This window comes from Spodoptera frugiperda, chromosome 23 (genome assembly GCF_023101765.2).
Source record: "Spodoptera frugiperda isolate SF20-4 chromosome 23, AGI-APGP_CSIRO_Sfru_2.0, whole genome shotgun sequence".
Lineage (NCBI taxonomy): Eukaryota > Metazoa > Arthropoda > Insecta > Lepidoptera > Noctuidae > Spodoptera > Spodoptera frugiperda.
Genome location: NC_064234.1, coordinates 2,299,303 through 2,322,603, shown reverse-complemented (window position 1 = coordinate 2,322,603; position 23,301 = coordinate 2,299,303). Strand labels below are relative to the sequence as shown.

Sequence of the window (23,301 nt, the reverse complement as noted above, 5' to 3'; positions counted from 1 at the left end):
ATTGGGCCATTTAACTGAAATAGGAATCAGGCATGTGATGATTATATTGTATATAAATTTATTGTCTAGCATCTAGTCTAACATCTGATAGGTAAATAAGAAAATAAAAACATAAGTTTAACACCTTTATTTATCAACTAAAACTATACAACATATATTTTAAACTACATAAATACATCAGGGCCATGATCGCTTGGCGGAGTAGCCTTCGTACTTCTTCCTCGACTTCAAACCAGATACAATGGTGGAACTCTTGGGGAATGCAGACACACCACCAAACATAGTATCTTTATCTGTAATGAAAATGTTTATGACATATTAGGCAAAGACAGGGGAGAACTTACAAGATTAACTTGTGTAATCTTTAGTGGTTTTTGATTAGTGCAATAAGTGAGCAAAAAAGGTGTGGATGCTTTATTTTTGTTTCGATTTTCACATGAAATTGAATGAACATTGAAGGTTAAACTTCTGTTAAGAAACTAAACACTACAAAATCCTGATGTAAAGGGTTCATAAAAATCGAATAGAATCATAACACTGAAAAGTTTGTTGCAATATTATAAGCTTTTAAAATAAACAGTGATTGAACATGTATTTACCTGGATGGAATCTGACATAGTCTGGCTGTACATGCAAGTTTTTGGGCAGTTCCATTCTCTTCAGAGCTTCAAACGGTGTTGCAGTATCCACAGGAGTTTTGTAAAATTGTTTTAGATCAGCTGGAAAACAATATTAAATAGAACAATAAGCTAATTTTTTTCCAATATTCAGATGTGATTTTGAGTTGTATATCCAATAAAAAACCCAAAACATGGATCTACATGTGTATAAAAGTCCAGGATATAAGCATTTCATTATAAAACACAATACAGTCATGATAGATTAGATTATGCCATACATACCAACACTCTCAATGGTATGCAGTAAGGAATTCGGCACATCATATCCGGTCTCCTCGTAACAAGCCTTGAGTACCGCAAACTTAGTTTCTAGGGCATCAAACTCAGCATCATTGTTTAGACCCTTGGATGAACAGATGTTTGAGATTGTCTCTTCTATGTTTGCTGGCGGATCCCATGGTTTTGTTGGTCTCAGGAAACTGGAAAAATATTGAAATGTTTAAAGTAAAGAACCGCAGCAAGCTTTAAATGGAGAGGAGAGAAGGAGGGTAGTGAGGTGTTCTGCAGTGGGACGATCATGGCTGAAATCTAAAGAAGCTTACAATAAAAAAGATTAAGTATAATTTATAGAACTTGATTAAAATCTGTTTGAGGCTATTCATTTATTTATAGGAACGATTGTTAGATGTTTTCTATTTAGCTTAGTTATTTTGTTGTGTAAGGTAATTTTCTTTTTGGTTATTTATTTACATTGATATAAATGAATTTATCCTGTATAAAAAGTAAGTTACAATAGTTGATTGAATAAAAGTATAGTTATTAACAATTGCTGCGTTGTTACACAATTTCTATTTGGCTAATTCGACTAGATACAAAACAAAATAGTACATTGGTTACTGACCCTCTGGCTGCTAATGATTCCGCAGCTGCTTGGAACTTTTTGTCCACTTTCGGGAATTTTTTCTGCTTATATCTGACTGTTATAACCTGAAAATTGATAGAATTGTGTTATAATAACATAAAAACTTCGATTTATTTCGTATATTAGGTAAGGTGTGCAAAAAATAACCTGTAAATGTTTCCGTGGTACTGTACATAACACATTTCGAAGCATTTTATTTAATATTATTTAAAACTTGATAGATAAGAGGTTTTTATGTTATAATTATCTGAAATACTTGTGAAAATAAATTATTAAAACTGCTATTATTATAACCCGTTTCCAGTTTGACAGATCTTGAAAAATTCTTTACACGCACATTTGTGCAGAATTAGATTATTTTATTTTTGTTTATAGAAGGGAATACTTTTTTAATAACTGTTTTTATCAAATCGATTAAATTAAATACAAAAAATATTTGTTATTCTGACAAAAATCTAAATATAAATGTTTGCTTGCCTTAATCTAGTACTCATGAATGAAAAGATATTAATTTGGTAAGTTTGCTTTAGTTTTTAAATAATAATATTAAAAAATGATTACTCAATTTGTCATTAAATTCTAAAGAAAAATGTAAAAATATTATACTCGACAACTTAATGAAGTCAGCAATAAGTTGAACGGAACGCATCTACATTTCTAGACGAAACTAGTTTATGTCTTCGACCGCCTGTGGCAGCACTGTCGGCTTGGGTTGTTGTTTCCTATCCGCCATTTTCCAGTCGCCATTGAAAGGTGAAAACTTCACTAAATGTCGGTGATGATTTTAAGATTTTGAGTGGTTTCTTTAAGATTGAACCCGTTATTAGTGTTGTGAAATGAAAATGAAGTGCCCCGGACTACCATGACGCATCAAAATCACCAAACAAACGGTGCAAGTCTCGAGGATTGCCACACGAACTTCTTCGCCTTGGTAAGTCACTTTTACATTGATGAAAGAACTCGTATGTACTTTTCTTTCGAAATCATTACGATTTACGTGATGTTAGTATCGTGCGCTATTGTTCTCAGGTGGCCGTAGCATGTTTAGTATTTCCTAAATAATGAGTCCACGACGTCTAAGTAGACGATGTGATTATCGTTAGTGGACGCTGATATACAAAATTCACCTTATTGCGCTACAACTGCCGAATCGATCTATTGCGTTAAAGTTTTTGTATAGGACAATTTACGTTTAGGCGGCTAATGACGGTTGCCCGTTAGTCATCCTGGCATCGTTCTCGCCACAACTCAGAGTCATGTCATGTTGCTAACCCACAAAATGTCAACGCATTCGGCGAGCGAGGCCACAAGAAGCCACCGGCCCATAGAGGTCATTTTGAATTCACCTGGCCGTAACGCGGACCGTAATGCGTTCGCAAGACTAGTTTCGCCAGGTTGAGGAAATAACTTTCTTAATACATTTTTCGCTTCGTACCGTTCGAAAATACCACACAATGTAGATACATGAGGAGTAATGTTTATGTGCGTGTTAAAAAAAACTGTCGGGTCATTCATTATCGCAGTGTTGTAGTGTTGAGTAGCTTTGCGTAATGTTCATAGCTGGCGCGAATTTTATCAGATTGTGTTCGGGTGAGGATTAGCGGGTGAGGGGCGGGCGTGCGGGGCGCCGGGGGCGGTCGGTCGTCCTCGGCGAGAAGCGAGCACAGCACGGGCGCCACTTCCACCTGACGCGTTGCCATATCTCCGCGGCGGCGCGCGCCTGCCTGCACCCGTCTCCCTCTGCGCTCCGCCTATCTCGACGCGATACAAATTACCGATTTCTTGCCCTGCCTGCTTATTGTCTAATTATTTATGCGCCGTTTGCGGACATCGCTGCTTTTGTCGCGTGGAATTTTTTCTCGTCCACATAGGCGGTGACGCATCGGGTGCTACTAGGTGTCGCGTTTGGGTTCAATACACTTTGCCAGGAACATTACGCAAAAAGATGCTTGCAATCAAATTGATACCATGCAAGTCTGAAAGTTATCACTGATTGTGAAGCAGTGAATGTTCTCTGGCTCTACTTCTGTTTAGTTTATGTTGAGGTATGCGCGGCATCTGCACGGCAACTTCACAGATGTCGCGGGACTCGCGGGGTCGGTGCGCGCGCGCTCGCCGGCTGCGCAGGCGTCTTGCGCTCATTCAACCGTTTATGAATGGTCGTAATGATTGTAACTTTCCCATAAGCGGGCCTCCGCCCAGGCACCAGTTGCGTGCACTGTGATTATCTAGGTAGTTGATGGACGTCTTTGTTCTTACCTGTTTACGCTTTGTCTTATAAATTCTTGTAATGTCATAAGCAGTATGTCGTAGCTATGACTTTATCTTGACCATTGTTTACCCTTGACGTACAAGAATGAACTGGCGTTAATCATTCGGTTCATCGCGCAAATACAGGGTGTCCCTGAAATCGACGTCCAACGGGCACTAGATGATCAGCAAGGTTCCAACTGTTATCAGAAAAATATAAAAAAATTCTAAGTCCTACAGTTTTTAAATTACAGTGACTTATGTGTTATCCACGAAAAAGTACACCCTGTGCCAGTCTTTTGACTCTTGTTGCTACAAATCTTTATTTTTTCGTCTGCAGTCTTCCTTACATTATCCTGAATAGTGCTCCAGTAATATGGAATCATAAATTCTTAGCCAACTGCTTTAGATTGGAAAAAATTGTTAGTTTTAGAGGAACCAAATACTCTGAATAAAATTTTCACCTTACTTTAAGTGCCTGTACTGAATAAATTATGTATGGCGCTTGTAGTGGCAAATTTCACCAAAGTTGGCGCATTTAATAAGGATTATAAAATGGTATAGCACTTTGCAAATTATTTCTTAAATTCGACACAAAAAAAGATTTTTCAACGAAACTCCGTTTCGATGAATTTATTTGAGCTTACTAATATTTCTTCTAGTGTACTCAAATCATACGTTACAACCTCGTATGCACTAGACAACACTTTGCACGCGATTTGTTATCATCATGTTGAAAATCAGCGAGGATCTCTTGTCAAACAACATTGTCTGTGTACTCATGATTTCGCTTGCAGCTTTCGTCGGCAATATTACTAGACTTACTAGAGGAACTGATGTTGTGTATCATGTTTCACTAAATAATATTGAATGATTGCAATATGATGTTCATAGTGCATCAAACACATTATCAAATGTGTAGTAAAATCAAAATGAACGGACGCGGCAGCGTCATGTATACAGCATATCGACGCGGTAGTGGTATGGTGTACATGAGCCCTTACGCACAATTACTCGTCATAAGTTCATAACCCCATCAAAAAAAGAAATGAGTGAATCCTCCGATTAAGTTACGTGTTCATGCCTTGTGATCAAATGCGGGATGAAGCATCAAATATTCTTTAGTTTGTCGAGAAAGAGTTATTTGCACCGTTACAAGGAATTGCAGGTAAAGCAAAAAATAAATTAAAAATTAAATAATCAACACGGCGCAAAAAAGCCAGTGCTCAGCTAAAATGCCGAAGCCCGAGTACGATGGCTCGAGATGCACAACACCAGTTCGTCTAGCGATAATATTGCCGACGAATGCTGCAAGCGAAATCACGGGTAAACAGACAATATTGTTTGACAAGAGATCCTCGCTGATTTTCAACATGATGATAACAAATAGCGTGCAAAATGCTATCTAGTGCATACGAGGTTGTAACGTATGATTTGAGTACACTAGAAGAATTTTTAGTAAGTTCAAATAAATTCATCGAAACGGAGTTTCGTTGAAAAATATTTTTTTGTGTCGAATTTAAGAAATAATTTGCAAAGTGCTATACCATTTTCTAATCCTTATTAAATGCGCCAACTTTGGTGAAATTTGCCACTACAAGCGCCATACATAATTTATTCAGTACAGGCACTTAAAGTAAGGTGAAAATTTTATTCAGAGTATTTGGTTCCTCTAAAACTAACATTTTTTTCCAATCTAAAGCAGTTGGCTAAGAATTTATGATTCCATATTACTGGAGCACTATTCAGGATAATGTAAGGAAGACTGCAGACGAAAAAATAAAGATTTGTAGCAACAAGAGTCAAAAGACTGGCACAGGGTGTACTTTTTCGTGGATAACACATAAGTCACTGTAATTTAAAAACTGTAGGACTTGGAATTTTTTTTATATTTTTCTGATAACATTTGGAACCTTGCCGATCATCTGGTGCCTGTTGGACGTCGACTTCAGGGACACCCTGTATATCTATGAATAATATTTTGAAACAGTGCAGACATGTGAATGTCCATTTTCATTAAGTTTTTGGTGCTGAAATAGAAAATACAGTGTTTTGATTTTCTAGAGGAATTTTACGGGGCGCTATTGTCTCTGAATTCCTCGTACATGACGACGATGTCCATTGAGTGTCGAGATTCTGCTCTTAAGTTATTCATAGCATTTGATGAACGCGACATACGGACCGCAGCTCTTCCCCCACGCCCCTTATCACCCTCTGTGCATACAGAGCACGACTTCAATTTTATCCTGAATGTGCTCATTCCTTCACTGTTATGATTCTACCCAGTTCTAGGTCACTTATTACGAATTTGTAAAGCTCGCCTACATAAATCGTATCAAATTGATACTGATCTGTCCCCACCGACCGTGTAATTAACTGTTTAACTATATTAAAACAAGTTAACTACCGCTTCGGTGGCAATAAAGTAGGTAGGAGAATATCTTCATTATTTTACGTCTGCAAAAAGTGGCTCTACCACTAAACTTCCTTAATGTAATCAACCTAATTACAACACTGTTATAATGAATGTCTGCGCTTTTCAGCTTTTTATACGCCATAAATTCTTGTATGATGCTTACGACTATCATAAATTTATTACCAAGGTTGTACTTAACATATTAAATGAAATTTTCACTTTCATCTTATTGGAAAATACCACGATATGTTAATGAAATGAAAACGTATCAGAAACAACAAGAAAATCCACATAAGATGGCGCTGAATCACTGATAAATCTTGTTATTAGAATACTTTAGAAAAAGAACAAATCCTGAATTCTTGGAAAGCTCAAGGTCGTTACAACATAACTCAATGCAGCACTAGTGAACTGCATTTCTGAGTGAATTCAAACTTACAATCAGAAGCAAAAGCATAGTTGTAGAATTCCATTGTTAATATTAAAAAACAGAGGTGACCTTACAGGTTATTAAACGCTTCATTTATGTCTGGCGGGTCACTGAAGTATTTAAAAGTAAACTGCGCTCGCGCACACTGGAGCAGTCAGTCCGGCGTTGCTAAATCCGGTTTATTGTATCTTAATTATGTATTAACTACTTACGTTACAACGTTACGCACGCTTTGAGCATGTAAATGAGTTCAGACAGATTCGTTTTGTTCAGAATATGTTTTTGACATGTTATATTATATTTAATACATTAAAATCCATTTAATATAAGTTAAAACTTCGTTTAAATACTGAAAACAGAAAATATTGTGTAAATTAGAAACGAACTGTAAGTTTTGTTATGTCGCGGGGGTCGTTATCTATCAGCTGATAAGTTATCACACTCACACGGTATCAAGGTTCCAACGAGAGCGGTTGGTGCTTCATGCCACTATCAGCCACCACAACAGTGAACGATTAAAAGCTTTGAAAGTCACCAACGGAAATAGAGATTGACACAAGTCGTGGAAAAATTGGCTTATAATGGAAAAGATTTTTACGATATCTGTTTAACACGTTCACTGCGGCTGTGCAAGATTAAGACTTACTTCCAGTGCTGTACAAGTCACATACTTCCCGTATCAAGATTGCCTGGTGTGCGTTACGACGTCTATGTTCCCGTATGTAGTCCTGACTTCAACCCTCCACAGAGACATGGAAACTCCTCAGCAGAGTTTTTTTTCTGTACCAATACATAGTTTACATCCTTGTGTATACACAGCTGCAGTAGCACGGGGTTCTTAGTAATATTTTAAAAGTTACAGGTATTTTTAAAAATGGTTGATTTTACGGGAAAATACTTGTCGTGGCGCATACAACAGTCGTATTGCTAGGGATGGGGTATCACAAAAACGTTGTTTTGTTTTAGATTCATTATTTTTTATTAGAGTATTACACAATCAACAAAACCATTTTTGTAATAAAAGTAATAATTGTTAACAAAAACAGTAACTTCTTATTTTAACAAACATTAACAAAACAGTAACTTCTTATTTTATATAATTATTTATTTGTTTTACTCGATAATCTAATCATTAGAAAAAAAATACTTAAAAAATAATAAGAGTAGTAGGTGCCATACCATGAAATGAGATAATCCTTAATAATAATTCTATACATAACATCCTGCATAATCACGACTAATAGAAACTTTAAGTAGGATATCGCGTTCTGTAAAAACTTATCGACTAGACACAGCACTATGACTAAATGAAGCTCACGTTCAGTGCGGTACGGGGTTTAGGATACGGCCAAATAGTTCCCGTATCGCACTATTGTACAATAATTACCTTTCTGTGCGTTACGACAAAATAATTCCCGTACATTTTTATTCTTAAATTTGAATACACTATAAGCAAGCACATCGGGAATATAGGTGTCTCTTTTTTACTTGAACGAATACTTGAATAAATCACCTCCGCACGGAGAGTAAAACCAGGACAACTAGCTGCCGCACAGAGCAAGACTCAATTACAACCAAATATTTCCCGTAACGCAGTGAACGTGTTAAATAATTTAATCATGTGTTAGTATTGTCTTAAGATTAAAGGTGATAAGTAAACATTGATGATACTGTACATGCAGTCGTGTTACACAATACGAAATAATAAAACTACATAATCATGATCGTGCCGATCGATGATAAAGCACATCTGTTACTCGATCAAAAAAGGCACGTCCGTATTACAAACAAATTAATAAGATGTCGATTTCGGCAAATACAACCCTTTGGACCCTCCGAATCGGAATTCACATACCGAAACCGCAATTGAAAACCGTTTTCTGTTTATTTTGTAACCAATCGCAGTTGTTTACAATGCGACCGGCTATATAATGCCACATTATCACACGTGATAAGCGAACAGTTGCGGCGGCGGTATCTCACGCTCCTTCAACACTTGAAATTAATATGACGATTGCTATATTCAATGAAAAGGGAAATCAGTGTGACGAGTAACCTTTGAGAATTAAAGGACGAATCGCTACAGACACTAAAGGAAATATATGTTATTTACTAAGGAAATAAGTATAGCTATGTGACGCGTTCTACATGAGAATGACGCACTGTTTATCTCGAGATTCGAATGACCTCAGTCTGGAAAATGCCAGATAATTGCAGTAACTAGTGCAGCACTGTGCTTAATAAGTCCCGTTCATCACGTAGATGAGTGCAATGGTTGCAGGGAAATGCAATAAAAACACCCACACAAATGACTAATAAAATATTGCTCACGCTTTCCTGGGATCTGTTTCATGTAACGCTATATTGCACCATGACTCTTGTTGTATTGTAGTCACCATAACCCCCATGGTCATTCATTAAATATGCATTTAATAGTGTTTGTATCACCACTACAGTAACCAACAACACTACTTTGAATCATCGTTCTGAGTGCACAGCTGACATAGTTTCATAATACAATGACACCTACCAAATGGCTATAAATTCCTGTCTGACCCTGCCTTATCAGTTCAGTATCGATTCGTTTATCAGAAATATCAATGTAAGCATTTTAATATACCCAGTACCTCATTCAATGCAGTCAGAAGGAGGTGAGTCCTTGAAGTGAACGTTCGTCCTTCGCAGTACATATTGTCCTTAATCAAAGCTGTTCGGTGCCACAACGCGAGTGGGTACTTTATTATTTAACCTACATTGAAGAGAAAGGTCCATGTTACCAAGTCAATTTTCGAGTTAACACGTAATCGAATTACTCCATTACTTGGTGACCTTGTTTTAATTGGAGTCGGAATAATATGTAAAATTATTTCTATACACGTAAATAATGATTGTGACTAGATAATTACTGTTTTTTATTGGTATCAACAGTGTTCAAACAATCATTTACACATTACACAAGCAATCATTAGTGTGAGTGTAATATTATTTCAGACATTTATTAGTTCTTTTGTGACTAATTTTTATGTAGTAAACAAACGTATGCTTTTAAATGACCCTAAGATCCGGCCCTCTAACACATGGACGAAAATAAAAATCGTGAAGGACGCTCAAATATTTATATTTATAAAATGAAACCAGTCTTAAATACTCAGACGATGTGACATCACTTGATGCGATCCTGACAGCATCTTTGTAACGTCCTTTTCCTCTTGTTACGAACCACATTCTGGGTCAAGGTTCTGTTTTGATAATGCTGTGACGAGGAAAAACATTCGCTCTTTCTCATTCACTTGCGATCTTTTGATTTAAACCATTCGGTCACTTATATTGGATTCTTGCAATTTATGGCACTGTTTTCTTTTCATTTTTAGTTTATCGTTCTTAGGAATATAGTTACTGAGTTCGGTATCGTATGAATGTGCTTTGGTCATGTTTGTTTTTTAGTTGCAAGTTAGGATTGGATGATCTTAATGTGGTATCATAAACGTTTTTGATGGTATGTTCTCACTGTCACCCTTTCGAATTTCTCGATATTTTCCATCGGTGAGCAATTAAGGTGTTCCGCTATAATAGCGGCGCGGTCCGGCCGCGACCGCGGTCACGATATGTGGGTCAAGATAACAGAAGTGCTCTGTGCCTGTCCCACATTCGATGCTTTGCCAGAGTCCGCCACTCGACACCGACGCGACTCCTGTGTCAACTATTATTTATTACAAAGTTTTAATTTATTGCTTAACTAAGTTTCCATGATGCATAAATTGATACACTTAAGGAAAAAACACCGCAAAATAATCGAATGTCATGATGATTCTTAGTGGTCCATTAAAGATGTTTAGTATAGTAGCCAACTAGTTTATACTCATTTATCTCTCAATTAAATATTATCAATTTGTTTTGAATTATTGAATGCTCTAGAAGAAGTGTTTGCTCAGTCAGATGGTAAATAAAGTTCATTGGTATGATTGAAAACACACCGAGTTCAGGTTTCTGCGTTATGTCGATCGATAAAAACAAGTCTTCACTAGCCTTGTGCTCCACTTTCGCTTTTATTGGCAAAAGGTTATTTCTATACGAGTAATTTTACCAGCTACACCCCGTCGTACGAGACGAAAGTGTCTGAAAGCGTACTAGGTAAAGAGTGACCTATATTTTTATTGTGTAAACAAGACGGTGTTGTGTGTTGACAACACTTGGCATCGTCTGTACGTGCCTAAGTTGCGAACTTGTGTACTTCATATTCTTTATTTATTTCGTTGCAAATGCATTTGAGGTTTCCTAGTATTATTTGGAAAGCGTTTATGAGATGACGTAAGACCGCTTCGAAGATAACTGGAGCATACAAATGTCTGCAACGAAACCGTCTCTCGGCCCTTTGCATGCAAGTTTTGGCCCTCGTCTCACGGAAAACAAGTTTCACTATACGATTAACTGCGTCGTGTTGTACATACAAGCGTAACACATAACTTCACGTATTCCAAGCTCTCGACTATTAAGAGCTAACGTATGTAAAACTTGATGTATTGCTCCAACTGGGAGAAACTTTCTTGTTGCGATAAAACTAAAAGCAGTCACTAATTTACTGTTGTCTGCTCTAGAAGTTACAGAAGAAAACAAAAACAGATAGGTGCGTTTTTTAAATTGAGGAAATCTTGTAAAGTATTCTTTCCAATGTATGTATTTGTGACCATTTTCGAGCAACTTCGACTTGTAGCTACTTTATATAAACGTTAACAATTATAATGTCATTACATAATGCTCCGCCAATGTATTGCTTGCACGTTGACCTCATTTGCAAATGACTAACAAAATTAACTGTCAACAGACAATGCGAGTTGAAGCTGTTATATAGCGGTTCACTAAAAATATTGATTTTATTGAAGAAATAAAATAAGTTTGAAACCTACTGCTATAATAAGTGGTTTGAATATGAAAATACTTGAGAAGACGGTCCAAGCAAGCGTCGCAGGGCTCTCTCGGATTAAATTTAAAACGCTTTCACTACCATCCCCTCTTTACCTTTCATTTGTCCCCCCTTCTACTAGAGACGCAAAGGTGTAAATTGGCCGATAGTCTAAAGTAATAATATAATCACCAAAGATTATTTCCCAATACATAATCTAACTAATTTATTACGATTCTGTTAGTATAGTAGGTTGTTTCGTGAATTTTAAGTCGTATGACGCATAGTTTCAAGTGAATTAGCAATTCTCGTATTAGAGCTAGAATTGTTTACGTACACAGATTAGCATTAAGATCTCTATTCAAGATTTGAATTAAAATGAAACAGTGCAACATGCGAGGGGCTCTCGACGTTTCCCAAATGAACCGAACGACTGGTACATTAACATAATCTTTCAATTAAAACAGTGTTGGTAAACGTGCAAGTTGCTTTCCAGTATTTGTCGCGGCCCACTTGTTAAATAGTGCACGTAGTATTTACGTGTCACCATAGAGGCTGAGGTTTGACGCGTGAGAAGGTATGTTCTAGAGCAAAAGAGACAGAATAATCAAGTGATCGAGATCAGCATGCAGCGATACTGTTCGTACGCGATAAATTGATTCGGAAGAATCTTGTTAAGCTTTTCCTTCAACAATATACAACAACAAAACATCCTCCTCAGATTTCAATAGCAGATGTATTTGCGAATGTAGTCGCAACTCGCATCTAACTACCTGTCGCACACAATATCCTAGCGACGTCCTTTGTATGCATAAAAGCTTTGCGGCCTGCGTCGGAATCTGCATTCTGTCGGCTCGTACGAACTATCGTCGAGCTCTCAATCTCGAGATTAAAATGTTTGCCACCATCTTGACATCAATAACTTCGCTATTGAGTTACTACTTTATTTATTTAACGTCTCGAGTGTTTGTCGTGGAAACGCATTCTTATACCAATGAACTTTGAAATTATTTGTAATATATACGATATACTTTATTGGCTAAAAAAACTGGGGCAAACCTTCAAATTTCTAGACTAGACGTAAGGTCGTCGAGTGCATTGACCGCGGCCGGCGCGCGGTTGTACCGTTACCAGCGTAGAGTAGACCAGTACTGCCTACCTGCGTACCCTTAGGTACCCTTCGCCATTAAGGACGGTACGGCATAGGATCTGGATATGGAATTGATATTTTCACGCAAATAAAAAGGAAATAAAATGACGTACAAACAAAAGCAAGAATTCATCTGATGATTGATGTGAGATTTGTTTACATTTTTGCTGGAGTAAAATATATTTTATGGATGAGTTAATTAAACTCATAACACTTTTCTATTGATATTATTATCTGGCCTCATTATTAACTGGATATTCAAATCACGGACAATTTCTGTTTTGTGTTTGTGATTCCAAAACTGTTTTCGACAGTCGACGATCTTGTAACAGTTTCGTGTGGCGACCTCCTCTTGGCTGAGGTTGTCCATCTACTGCGGCTGTTTGTCGTCGACCTCGGCGTACCATGGCACAGCCAGCATAATCCTGACGTAAGAATTACACACGATTTCATCAAAAAATATCCAGCAATTAAAAATACTATGACCGAACAGATAAACGTTTTGTTGTCATGATGTCATTTCTAATTATAGTCGCCTACTAAAAATGTGTAGAAAGTTTCTTCCCACTACACGAATGTTAAAAGTTGGTAACTTCAAAATTCATTTCATTTCAACTTTTATTGTTGTCTGAAGTTCATAATTTGTGTTTTGTTTCTTTGTGTATTGTGTAAGGTTTATTTAGTTGTTGTTCAATTCAATTTACATAGGTGTTTGGTGGTGCTTATGCGAATGTAGGTATACATGCGCAAGCGCCGATGTGGCCTCTAAAACGATCCACGGCGCGTGCCTCTAGACGCGTTTGCCGCATAACAATTCCATTTTAAAACCTTCGTGCATGCAATATCATACTTGTGAAGTCGGCGAAATTAACTATCGATACTTTGAATTTATATCGTTCACGTTTTACAGCGATAAATGAATTGCTACAAATATTTTGTAAGGTAGTCAAATTAATGGCCTGTTAGCTAGTTCGTGCAGCTTTACCTATTGCTGAGTCGATGACATCGATGTCGCAGCTTGTTTTATAACATAAAATTGTAAGAGATTCATCCACGTCCGCCGGCTGGCTAATAAATGCGGGATCTATTATCTGTGGTCACGTGGTACGTGTCCTCGCCCTTGGTGACATACAAGCTTACTTGTATAGCGAGAATGTAAATCTCGCTTCCACATACATGATGACTACATTTGTTTTCTTGCTCATTAAATACTTTATGACTACCTTCCGTAGCTAAGTCTGCATTAAGTTCAGTTCCTCTAGATTTAAAAACAATTCCGTTGACTTTAATTCAGTTCACTTAAACATGTCCAGTTTGTCCGTACATTAAATTCTTCATTCTCATCTTATTCTTTGAATTTTTGTATGTCAGTTCAACATGCTATTGAGGAACCAGCGTCAAGTTTAATTTTAACCGGCAAGTGATACGAATCTGTGGGGTCAAAGGTAATCATTTTATCATGACAACATTGGTAAAAACTGTGCGTCTTGTCATTCTGTCTCACTCGTTCTACTTTACGTAGACAGAGTAAGGAACATCAAATGCTAAGTGTTGCCGTTTGCCGCCGCCCACTCGCAAGTAATGTGGTAGTATATCGTTGACTTGTATTGCGTCTGTGTGCGTACGTGTGTGAATGTGTGTATGCAGAAGGTAACTGTTGTCCGCAGTAAATATTGTCTCCATATAATGCCTTTATTACGATAATATGTTTGTGTAAGTTAACCGCTTGGTAAAGGTTCCATTTCAATCTGTTTTTAACCAAATAGTCAATATTTTTACGATGTCCGATAATTTTCTAGTAGAAGAGTCCCTTTTCTTAACAATCTTTATAAATCACATAGACTTATTTGGTATTTGAACTTTCAACATAAAATTCTTCGACCGGGATATTCTAAAGATACATCCTGTACACTTCAGAGTTCCAAATAAGGAAAAAAAATAAGGTGAGGCGCTTAGCAACAGGCGTGTGACATAAGTTTAACACGCGCAATCCATAATAATGCTGACGTTCGCGGAAGTAGACGGTGGCGACCAGCGACCACACCACACACGGCGTACACGCACTGCGGCCGCGCCGATAACTGTGCCGTTATACTTTGCCGAAATTCTAACAAACAACCCGTATGCCGCAACTCGGCAGCTATAGGATTTCTGACACTGTTTACAAACACACTTATTTTTAGGGGACTATTTCTGTTAAACCAACTGTGTATTTATTGTTTTGAGGGCGCAATTATTGACCATTTGACTCTCAGGTAAACGAAATAGTTCACCCCAAAAAACAAAACGCATCTAGTGACGTCACACGCCAAAAATGCAGTAGCGAAGTGCACGGCCGGGGGCGGTCGCACGCGCAGCGCACCGTCACATCATCCTCGATTGTTTACCCCGCTAGTAACGTAACCGCGCGTTGTTGCCGCTCCGCGTCTCGCCTCCTCTCACTTTCGCGATTGCCGCTGTCTTGCTTACGTCTCATACATCCGTCCCGCTCACTCGACTAGCGGTGCTCGACTTTTTTGGACATGCAGTTTTTTCCGTTCTAGGTTATGATCGCTTTACGGGATCATTGTTTTAAAGAAATACTGTTTATTCAAATAAAAAATACTGATTAAAAGTAGCTATACATTAAAAACAATCTATAGTGAAACAAATATTTCAATAAAGCTGATAGATTGTTGTGCGTGTGCCTAAACCGAAATGCATATGCCCGAATGAGCAGATAATGCAAACGATTTCAACGGAAGGACATACCGACTCAATAATTAATTGTTTGAGTGGGCGAATAACCCGAATGGAAGTAAACAGTACACACATGTATTCGTTTATCCCACGATACACTCTGATACCCAATTGCAGACATAAGCAAAAACATTTAGCAGAAATGACAAGGAAACTGGATAAATAAAAAACTGCATATTAAAGCCGTGTCCTCATTTGACTTAAAACTTTTCCAAGGCTTTCATGTAGTGATGTAACGCCGCTTCTGAATCGGCTACAGACTGTTTTCCGGAAAAGCCATGGCTTTCCACCAGCTTCATCCGGGGTGTTATCGTCAAGCTATGCGTCCATCCGGCGCTCGTTTCGCATTTTAAATTCAAATAACCACAGATTTTTCCCGACAAACTTGCTCTAGCCAGTGCAGTATGCTCTTTGTCGAGGAATATTTTTGCGTAATATCCACTAAGCGATTTAGTCAGAGCCCCGCAAGATACTGCATCTTTTGAATTTTCATTGTGATCCATTGACCCGAGTGTGGGTGTATTGGAAATACATTAGCGACTCGTTTACACCATGTTTTATTGATGAGCTCCTTTGCTCACTTACTCGTGCATACATTAGGAATGTACTTACTCGATTGCTTTTAGCTTTTAGTGCAAACATTACACCTAATGTCTCGAATTCTGGATGTCATTATAGTATCGATCTCTCAAATATAGGTGCTTAGTAATAAAAGATGAATTTTAGTATTAATAAATTTAACAGATAATTCAAATTAATGTAAAATGAAGACAAGTCGTCACGTCGCACAATAGAAAGTGAAGCGGGCTGCGCGGGCGCATCGGGCGCGTTAGAAAGCGGCCACTGCCGGCCGGCCCCGGCGCCGCCCGAACGAACATTCACGACACCGAGCTTGACGCATTCCTCCATACATATGTACTCAAGAATGTTATCCAACTACTTATTGTACAAAGCTTTTCAATAAACCTACAAGTAATAAAATGGATTGCACTATTGCTCTTGAACTAATGCTCAATAAATAGCAGCTCCGTGCATACCATAAAACGATTTAATCTCTGTCAACGTTTATATACGCTTATTATATTTCAATAAAATCGTAATTGCTATGGCTAATAAAACTGTAATGTAATAAAACTTCCGCGGTCCAGCTCGCCATTAACGGCCGACTTGTATATCTAAACATCGTTTAATACGCGTGTTTTAAGTATCGAACAATAACCCCTCATTTAGAAGTTAACACTAAACTCGTTTGGAGTTACATAGTCCTCCCCTTATCGCGTTAGGTCGATGCGACCCCACGCGACACGTCTGCCAGGTGCGCTTAGCCCCCTTCCGCCGCAGATGCGCGTATCGTGGAAATTGTACAATGAACTGTTGGCTTTATTAAATTAAGAACTAACTACTGGGCTTTCTTAATAAACAGGAAAAAATAATATTTTCCCACAGAAACATTTTAAAGCCTAATCAGGTCATAGTTGACTACAAAAATAATTGTGATAAGCCCCTGGATACCACCAGTAGCAAAAAACAGATAGCCAGTTGTTTACATTAAAAACAAATATCAGTTTACGTAATGACTGATATTTACGTTCAACTTACTGCCCATTAAAACTGAACCAAGTTTACTGTGTGTCGTTTTATGTTTATTTAAATGACCAGAAACTGAGTGCCTCCGACCGCGGACCGTAAAGGGTTGAAAGCGTTCGGGAAGCAGTGTTTAAACAATTAACATATTTGTTTATATTTGAGGCTACCTACATTTAAGTTTCTGTACTTGCTTTGAGAACTCCAGTTTTTTAAAATATGCCTTTTAAAATTCCAAAGTATCCTTATTTGCAATGATGGGACTTGTTTTTCCTCAAACTTGTTCCAAAAATCTTAAGAACGACATAATAATGAAAGTGAAAACTTACAACGATGTTGAAAAACATAGGAGCGCTAAAGACGGCCAGTGTCCAGTGAGGGTCGATGGGTGTTTGACCCGATAAAATATTTGCATACCCAAGGTCGCAACACCACCTGCCGCTTGTACTCACACTTAGCCGTGCAATTGACGCTCACTAATGGCGCTGTGAATGGGAAACTAATTGGATATTTGCTCATTTTAGGGTTGAGTGTGAAAAATAGTTTTACTTTGTTTGTAAAATTATTGAAAACGTAAATGAATTCATGCAGCGATCCATCTATAATGTGGTACTTAATCAAATCGTGACTCGTTCTAAGTTTCTCAACCACACACGCCATGTTTATATCCTAAGCATTTTCTGACCAGCGACGTGGAAAACAACCTTTTAATTACCATTCCATGTATTTCCAATTCAGAGATCAAATAAGAAAGAAAAGCGAAAGTATGTCGTTATGTCCATCGCAATATTCTCAATTAATTTTAACCGTTTATTTTTACATACAATATTTATTATTTGCTTTAAATTTTCCTCGTGCGGTCGCGAGGGTTACAGCTACAGCTGATGTTGATAAATATACTTAAATATTATGCGTATATCATCAACATGAATTGGCCAATGAATGTTTATTATAACAGTATTTATGAAAGGTTTTTACCCATAATAGCGGACACAGGTGCCGCGGATGTCGCTTCACGGAGCTTTTTAATAAAATTCTCATGCTCATAAAATGTGTTAATAATAATCGCATTGACGGTAGGTTTTCTCTCAATAACTTTATCGAACGAGTAACGATACTCATTAGCTGCACGTGTCGTGAATACAAAAACAATCCGATAATATCTACGTATTAAAAGTATCATATTGTAGTAATGTAGAACTATAAAAAATTCTCGTATCGCTATTAAGCCTCATACAAAAGCTTCCAGAGATAGCATGAGTTTTTCGACTTATAATTCGTGGCTGGCAAGGCAGCTTCCGGGTGCGCCGCAGAATACCTATGATCTTGCACCTCTGTCCCCCTGGACTCTTGCCAGATACAATTTTAGAACAATTTCGAGGTCTCTGTACAGTTTTCGTCCTGATTATGCGGACGATTAATTCGGTCCATGTTGGCAGGTTTGGAGTCGTTGTGGACTTCTTATTGTTTTCGCGTTTCAATGTTTGTTTACAAACTCTGATCTATATTGGCACGTAGGGAGTATTAATTATAGATTAATGCAGTTGATTATTGTATCGTCAGCATTATAATATGTGGTTTTAGGCCAGAAAAGAAATCTTTATTTTGAAGACTGGTTTGCAAGAAGCTGATGATTAACCTTCTCTTTCCTTTTTTCCAGACGGAGCTCTATGGCATAAAATGGCGTAAGCTCGTATGGGGGGAGACGAATGGCGGCGGCGACGGGGAGGAGGGTGGCGCGCCGCTGGCTGACCCAGTGATCAGCAGCTATGCGCGCTGCCTAGCTGGCGACATCCTGTGCGTGTGGCGGCGGGTGCCGGCGCCGCCACCGCCCGACAATATCTATGAGATGAGCACGCCCGTCCCGCCGCCTCTCTCCCTCCGAGCCGCTAAAGAGCTATGGATATTCTGGTATGGCGAAGAACCTGACCTCAATGGTCTCGTTGCACCAGAATTGATTGCAAGCCGTGAGTATTTGTTTATTTCTTTAGTGACTAAGCTGTTAATACTATACAATGAAAATCGAAATTCGACAATCACTAAAAAATAGCATTATTATCATGAAACATCAGTTAAGTTTTACATGTGTTTATAAAATGTATCATGCCATACAACGACCACAATCAACGAGCACTACTGCATGATGTTCTTATCACTGAAATCTCAATTGTTAAACCATGTTTACAATAATGCAATCAAATTAATGATACACTATGGTTCCGTCAACAAAAATGGCAATAAAAATACAAATTACACAGTGAGACATTACGCAATTTGAGTAGATTATCTTGTGAAGACAAGCGACACAATGGCTCAAGTTAACAGCTCGTTAACCAAACCGAGAGACGTTGTATCGCGACAATTAACAGAAAGATTTAGATCTCGCGACGTCAAGCCAACGACAATAGAGAATCCAGGAAGGAACCAGTCTGGAAAGCACGGAGCAAGTAATCAACGTAATGAATGATCCTTGCAAGTACACCCTGTGTTTTATGGAATGCTCTTGCATTTGAATTGAAAAGTACCTCTCTTTTAAAATAATTTCTTTGAGAGGGAAGTTTAGATGCGAATATAAAAGATACTAAATATAGTCTGTTTGTCACAAGGTCTCAGAACAAGCTTTGTTGCGAAATGCACACAAAAACAAGGGCTTATTCTAAACAGAATTTAGGGACAATATTTCTGAAGTCAATTTTTCAATATTATTCGCGTTTGCCAGCAGTATTAGCATTCATCTGAATTTGAAGGATCTCATATTAAAATTCATCAGATACTCCAAAATGCTGAAGTGTCTTAAAATTCACGACATTACAAGTCTATTGTCTTGATTACATTTTGAAGCGGTATACCCTAAAGTTGGTGTAGGCTAAAAATCGGCTGGTTTACAGAAGAGCGCTATCATAAAATTTCATTACTGGGCCTGATGCTGGTAATCCTGGAGGAAATCTTCATTTATATTTTAGCGGTAGGTCTCTCGCCCATAAGCTCAAGCCTGTGCGGCCGCCCGCCCAATTTACGCCGAAACATGACCTCGATTTCGTCAGCCTTTTTAGTGGGCGGTTCTATGGGACACTTGCCCCTTTCATCTTAAGTAAATTCGTGATGCTTTACTTTTCCTCGTGTATTCTCGCTCTTTGCAGCTGCGTTGTTTTTGTCCTATTTTTCATTTCTAAGTAGATTTAAAATTGCTTTGCAAGTACTTCTCATATACCAGGCTTTTCCTCCGTATGTATTTCTTGTATGTAGGCACAGTAGAGTGGACTTATCGTTTATGTAATCTTCATTTGGACTCTTTCCCAAATTAGTATTCGCTATAGCGAATTCACTTCATTTATTCTCTCCCTCAATGTATGTATTTACTATTAGTTAGTATAGGAACTGTTAAATTAAACCACTATGAAAATGTTATTAAATAATTACATTAGCATCCATGAAACAGGAAAATCTTCAATGTGTAGTTAATTTTATAAAGTTTGAATGGCAGTTTTATATCTCTGAGTATTTGCGTTTAGTGAATCCTATAGAACTCGGTTTTATTTTATTGCTTAGATATTGCAAAATAAACTGTTCTTTATGGGAAAATTATCTAGAAAACATTCCCATGATTTGTTCGCTCTGTTGGAGTTGTAGGACATTGTCTCCGTCCCTTAGATAGTACTGAATCTTTGCAATTCTAAAGGATCAGCATTACTCAATATAGAATTAGTAGAACAAAGTTATTAAATCATATCAGGAAAACTTTTCCCTTTCATTCTACCTTTACCCCTAGCGTCATTGTTTAAGTTCTCAAAAGAAGCAAGTAAAAGAAATTGTATGTTCAATTGTATAATGGCTGTAATGTCTTTATCTAAGAAAGTAGCTGAATTAGAAACACTCTAAATTCCTAAGACATTTATCAAATGTTTTTCGCAAAGCGATCTCATTCAACAGGTGGTCTTGTCTCACCTCTGGTTTCGTTGAGGGGTAGGAATGACTTATTGCAGACTCCAACGGTAAATTGAAACGATTCTTTCACATCTTAACTTAAACCATTTCGGAACTGTTTTATTTTATCTCTATTTTACTAGTAGTTTGATGTACAAACATCGTGTAGTAGTTTGTCTTTGGTCATGATTATATAATTGCCATTACGTATACGTCTTCATAGTCATTATGCGTTTAATTAAATGCTATTAAAATCATGGCGGTCTCATCCAATTGGAAATAGTCATTAAATTACGTTTGCAAATGACTAATACCCCATCACTGTTCTTCAAATGAAGTTTTCCTCTTATAGGTACTCTCGTTTGAATCGAACGGCGCGTGCGCTCCATTCGGCGCGCCCTCTAGCGGGCAAGTTCACGCGCGACTGGTCGAATACTAAAATAGAACGTGACATAAATCTACATAAACGGTCTTTATTTTGGTCCCCGACCATTGTTTTGGTTTGCCGCTTATGATTATCCAAGCCAACCTTTCTGTACCGATACCACTTAGTATAAAGTAATTTAAGTCGTTTTACTTGTGCCACATTGTAAACAAAGTTACGTTTACAAAGAATCGTGAAGGAACACTACTGTTTCAATGCCTTTTGTGTTAAGTTTTGGCTGTTGCTTATGATTTTGTGTACCTTTGTTCTACTTCCCCGAAAATTGTTTATTCAATGTCTTTTCGAGTCTTATTCCTGTACAGAGACCGCTTTGTGTCCCATAACTTTTCTGCGCATAAGCTGATATAAAATATCTATTACAGTTACACAAATATTGTATTCAATTTATCACATTTCTTATGTGGACAAAGGTATTTATGGCCTATTTGTATTTTTCTTCCATTTTTCATTGCTAGGAATTCATATTTCTTAACAATCAATCGTTAGGTCTTATCCCTCAGGTCATTGACACTCAATCAGTAGTAGTCTGATTTATTTTATAATGTATACTAGCTCTTCATATCCTTCTCTTGTCTCTTCGCTTGATGTGAAGTCCTCTATTTAAAGCATAAGGTTTTCATCAAATCTAACTATAACGTTCCACAGATTACCGATTTCAAACTAACTCTTCAAGGTTATTTGACTTTTCCAAAGAAATGACTAAGATCTGGACTTCATCAGAATGTAGTGAATAATTTAAAATCCTTCAGTGTTGCACAGTTGTACCTGATCAATATTACACATGGACACAGCGAAGGTCAAACTGTGATTGTGTAATGTGGCATTGACATTGTGCTTCTATGGAGTTTTTATTTTAATACTCTTCATCCTTGTTTACTATTTAAACTGGTCCATTTAACTGTTAAACTGAAGAGTCCCTTAATAGCAAGGGTTGCTTGGTAACAGGGCCTGTAATCCGAATTTATCGAGTGAAAATTTAATAATGATGGTGCCTTTTTGTCTCCAAGCTATAACTTAACCATTTTAAAAATTTGTATGGTACCGTAAACTTAGTAATTCGAAAAAGAATCGGATTATTCTTTCTCTAGAGACTGGGTTTCTCGGTAGTCAAATTACGGGGCTTGTACGGCCAATGGCAGCGGTCGCTAACTCAATTGTTTCAACCTTGCGATTCTATTAGTTAACATACCACTCGATAGGTTGATAGCCGCATGTTAGATAAACAACAGATTATTATTGTTTTGCTAATATGTATGTTCGCTACGCGGCCGCGGCAATGTCAAGGATTTTTCCTTTGTTATTTTCAATTTTGCTTGTTGGTTTTTCTCATTAAGATCCTGCTTTTACATACTACTCAAGTATTTACTTTTGTAATTCTTCGTATTTTGAGTCATCTTCTTGATGTTGGTAAGTTTGACTCGCTTCTTTTCTTTCTCAATCTACAGGCTTTCCTTATTCACTTCCCTTACCTACATTCCATAAAACGTAAGCACCCAAACTTAGAGATCATTAACCTAAATCGTAATAGAGAACACAATACACTAGTTTCGATCGGATGTACCACAGAGGCGTTAGTCGACAGGAAAAGTTGTGTAATATCGCACCTATGTGCTAAGTAGCAGTAAACGTGTTATCCGTTCGGTTACGACCTGCCCGATACAGATGTTAAAAACTGAATGACGCCGTTTGAGACCGTGCCTCCACATCGGAACTACTTGCTTGTTACTACAAACTACAAACCCTCCGCCAATCAATATCCAATTAAGTTTCCGTAAGGCGTGGAAATTCTATTGCTTACACAGAATTTTCTTCTACCACCTACGGTCCTACACTTATTTATTTACGTTTATCGCTGGGCTTCGAGGTAGAGGCGCCGAGGCTTGCTACAAAATTTCCGTCGAACGAACTTTGCGACTCATTT

The 23,301-nt window shown here is 37.6% G+C and overlaps 2 protein-coding genes across 11 annotated transcripts in view; one reads left to right on the top strand and one right to left on the bottom strand.

Annotated features, from left to right (window-relative positions):
• Nucleotides 1-112: 112 nt before the first annotated feature.
• Nucleotides 113-1,868, bottom strand: LOC118281686 (39S ribosomal protein L50, mitochondrial). The gene is made up of 5 exons (XM_035602334.2): nt 1,690-1,868; nt 1,522-1,607; nt 903-1,099; nt 600-719; nt 113-293 (listed from the first exon to the last, which is right to left on the bottom strand). The coding sequence occupies exons 1-5, from the start codon at nt 1,732-1,734 to the stop codon at nt 178-180; spliced, it is 564 nt and encodes a 187-aa protein (XP_035458227.1). The 5' UTR covers nt 1,735-1,868; the 3' UTR covers nt 113-177.
• A 367-nt stretch (nt 1,869-2,235) lies between these two features.
• LOC118267287 (mediator of RNA polymerase II transcription subunit 13) overlaps nt 2,236-23,301 on the top strand; it is a 58,680-nt gene continuing 37,614 nt past the window's right edge. For 5 of the 10 annotated variants that reach the window (XM_050703279.1, XM_050703272.1, XM_050703276.1 and 2 more), the window contains exons 1-2: nt 2,236-2,473; nt 18,672-18,978. In XM_050703279.1, the coding sequence (XP_050559236.1) occupies nt 2,405-2,473; nt 18,672-18,978 (376 nt within the window). In that variant the 5' untranslated portion in view covers nt 2,236-2,404. The remainder of the gene's footprint in view (nt 2,474-18,671; nt 18,979-23,301) is intronic. The other 5 variants (XM_035581201.2, XM_050703277.1, XM_050703278.1 and 2 more) reach the window with 1 other exon arrangement.

Excerpts from the sequence above, each read along its gene's own strand:
- LOC118281686 (XM_035602334.2), bottom strand. The coding sequence starts at position 1,734 with ATGCTTCGAAATGTGTTATGTACAGTACCACGGAAACATTTACAG. Across the intron at positions 1,100-1,521 it reads GAATCATTAGCAGCCAGAGG|TTTCCTGAGACCAACAAAAC; the intron begins GTCAGTAACCAA and ends ATATTTTTCCAG. Across the intron at positions 720-902 it reads GCATACCATTGAGAGTGTTG|CTGATCTAAAACAATTTTAC; the intron begins GTATGTATGGCA and ends ATTGTTTTCCAG.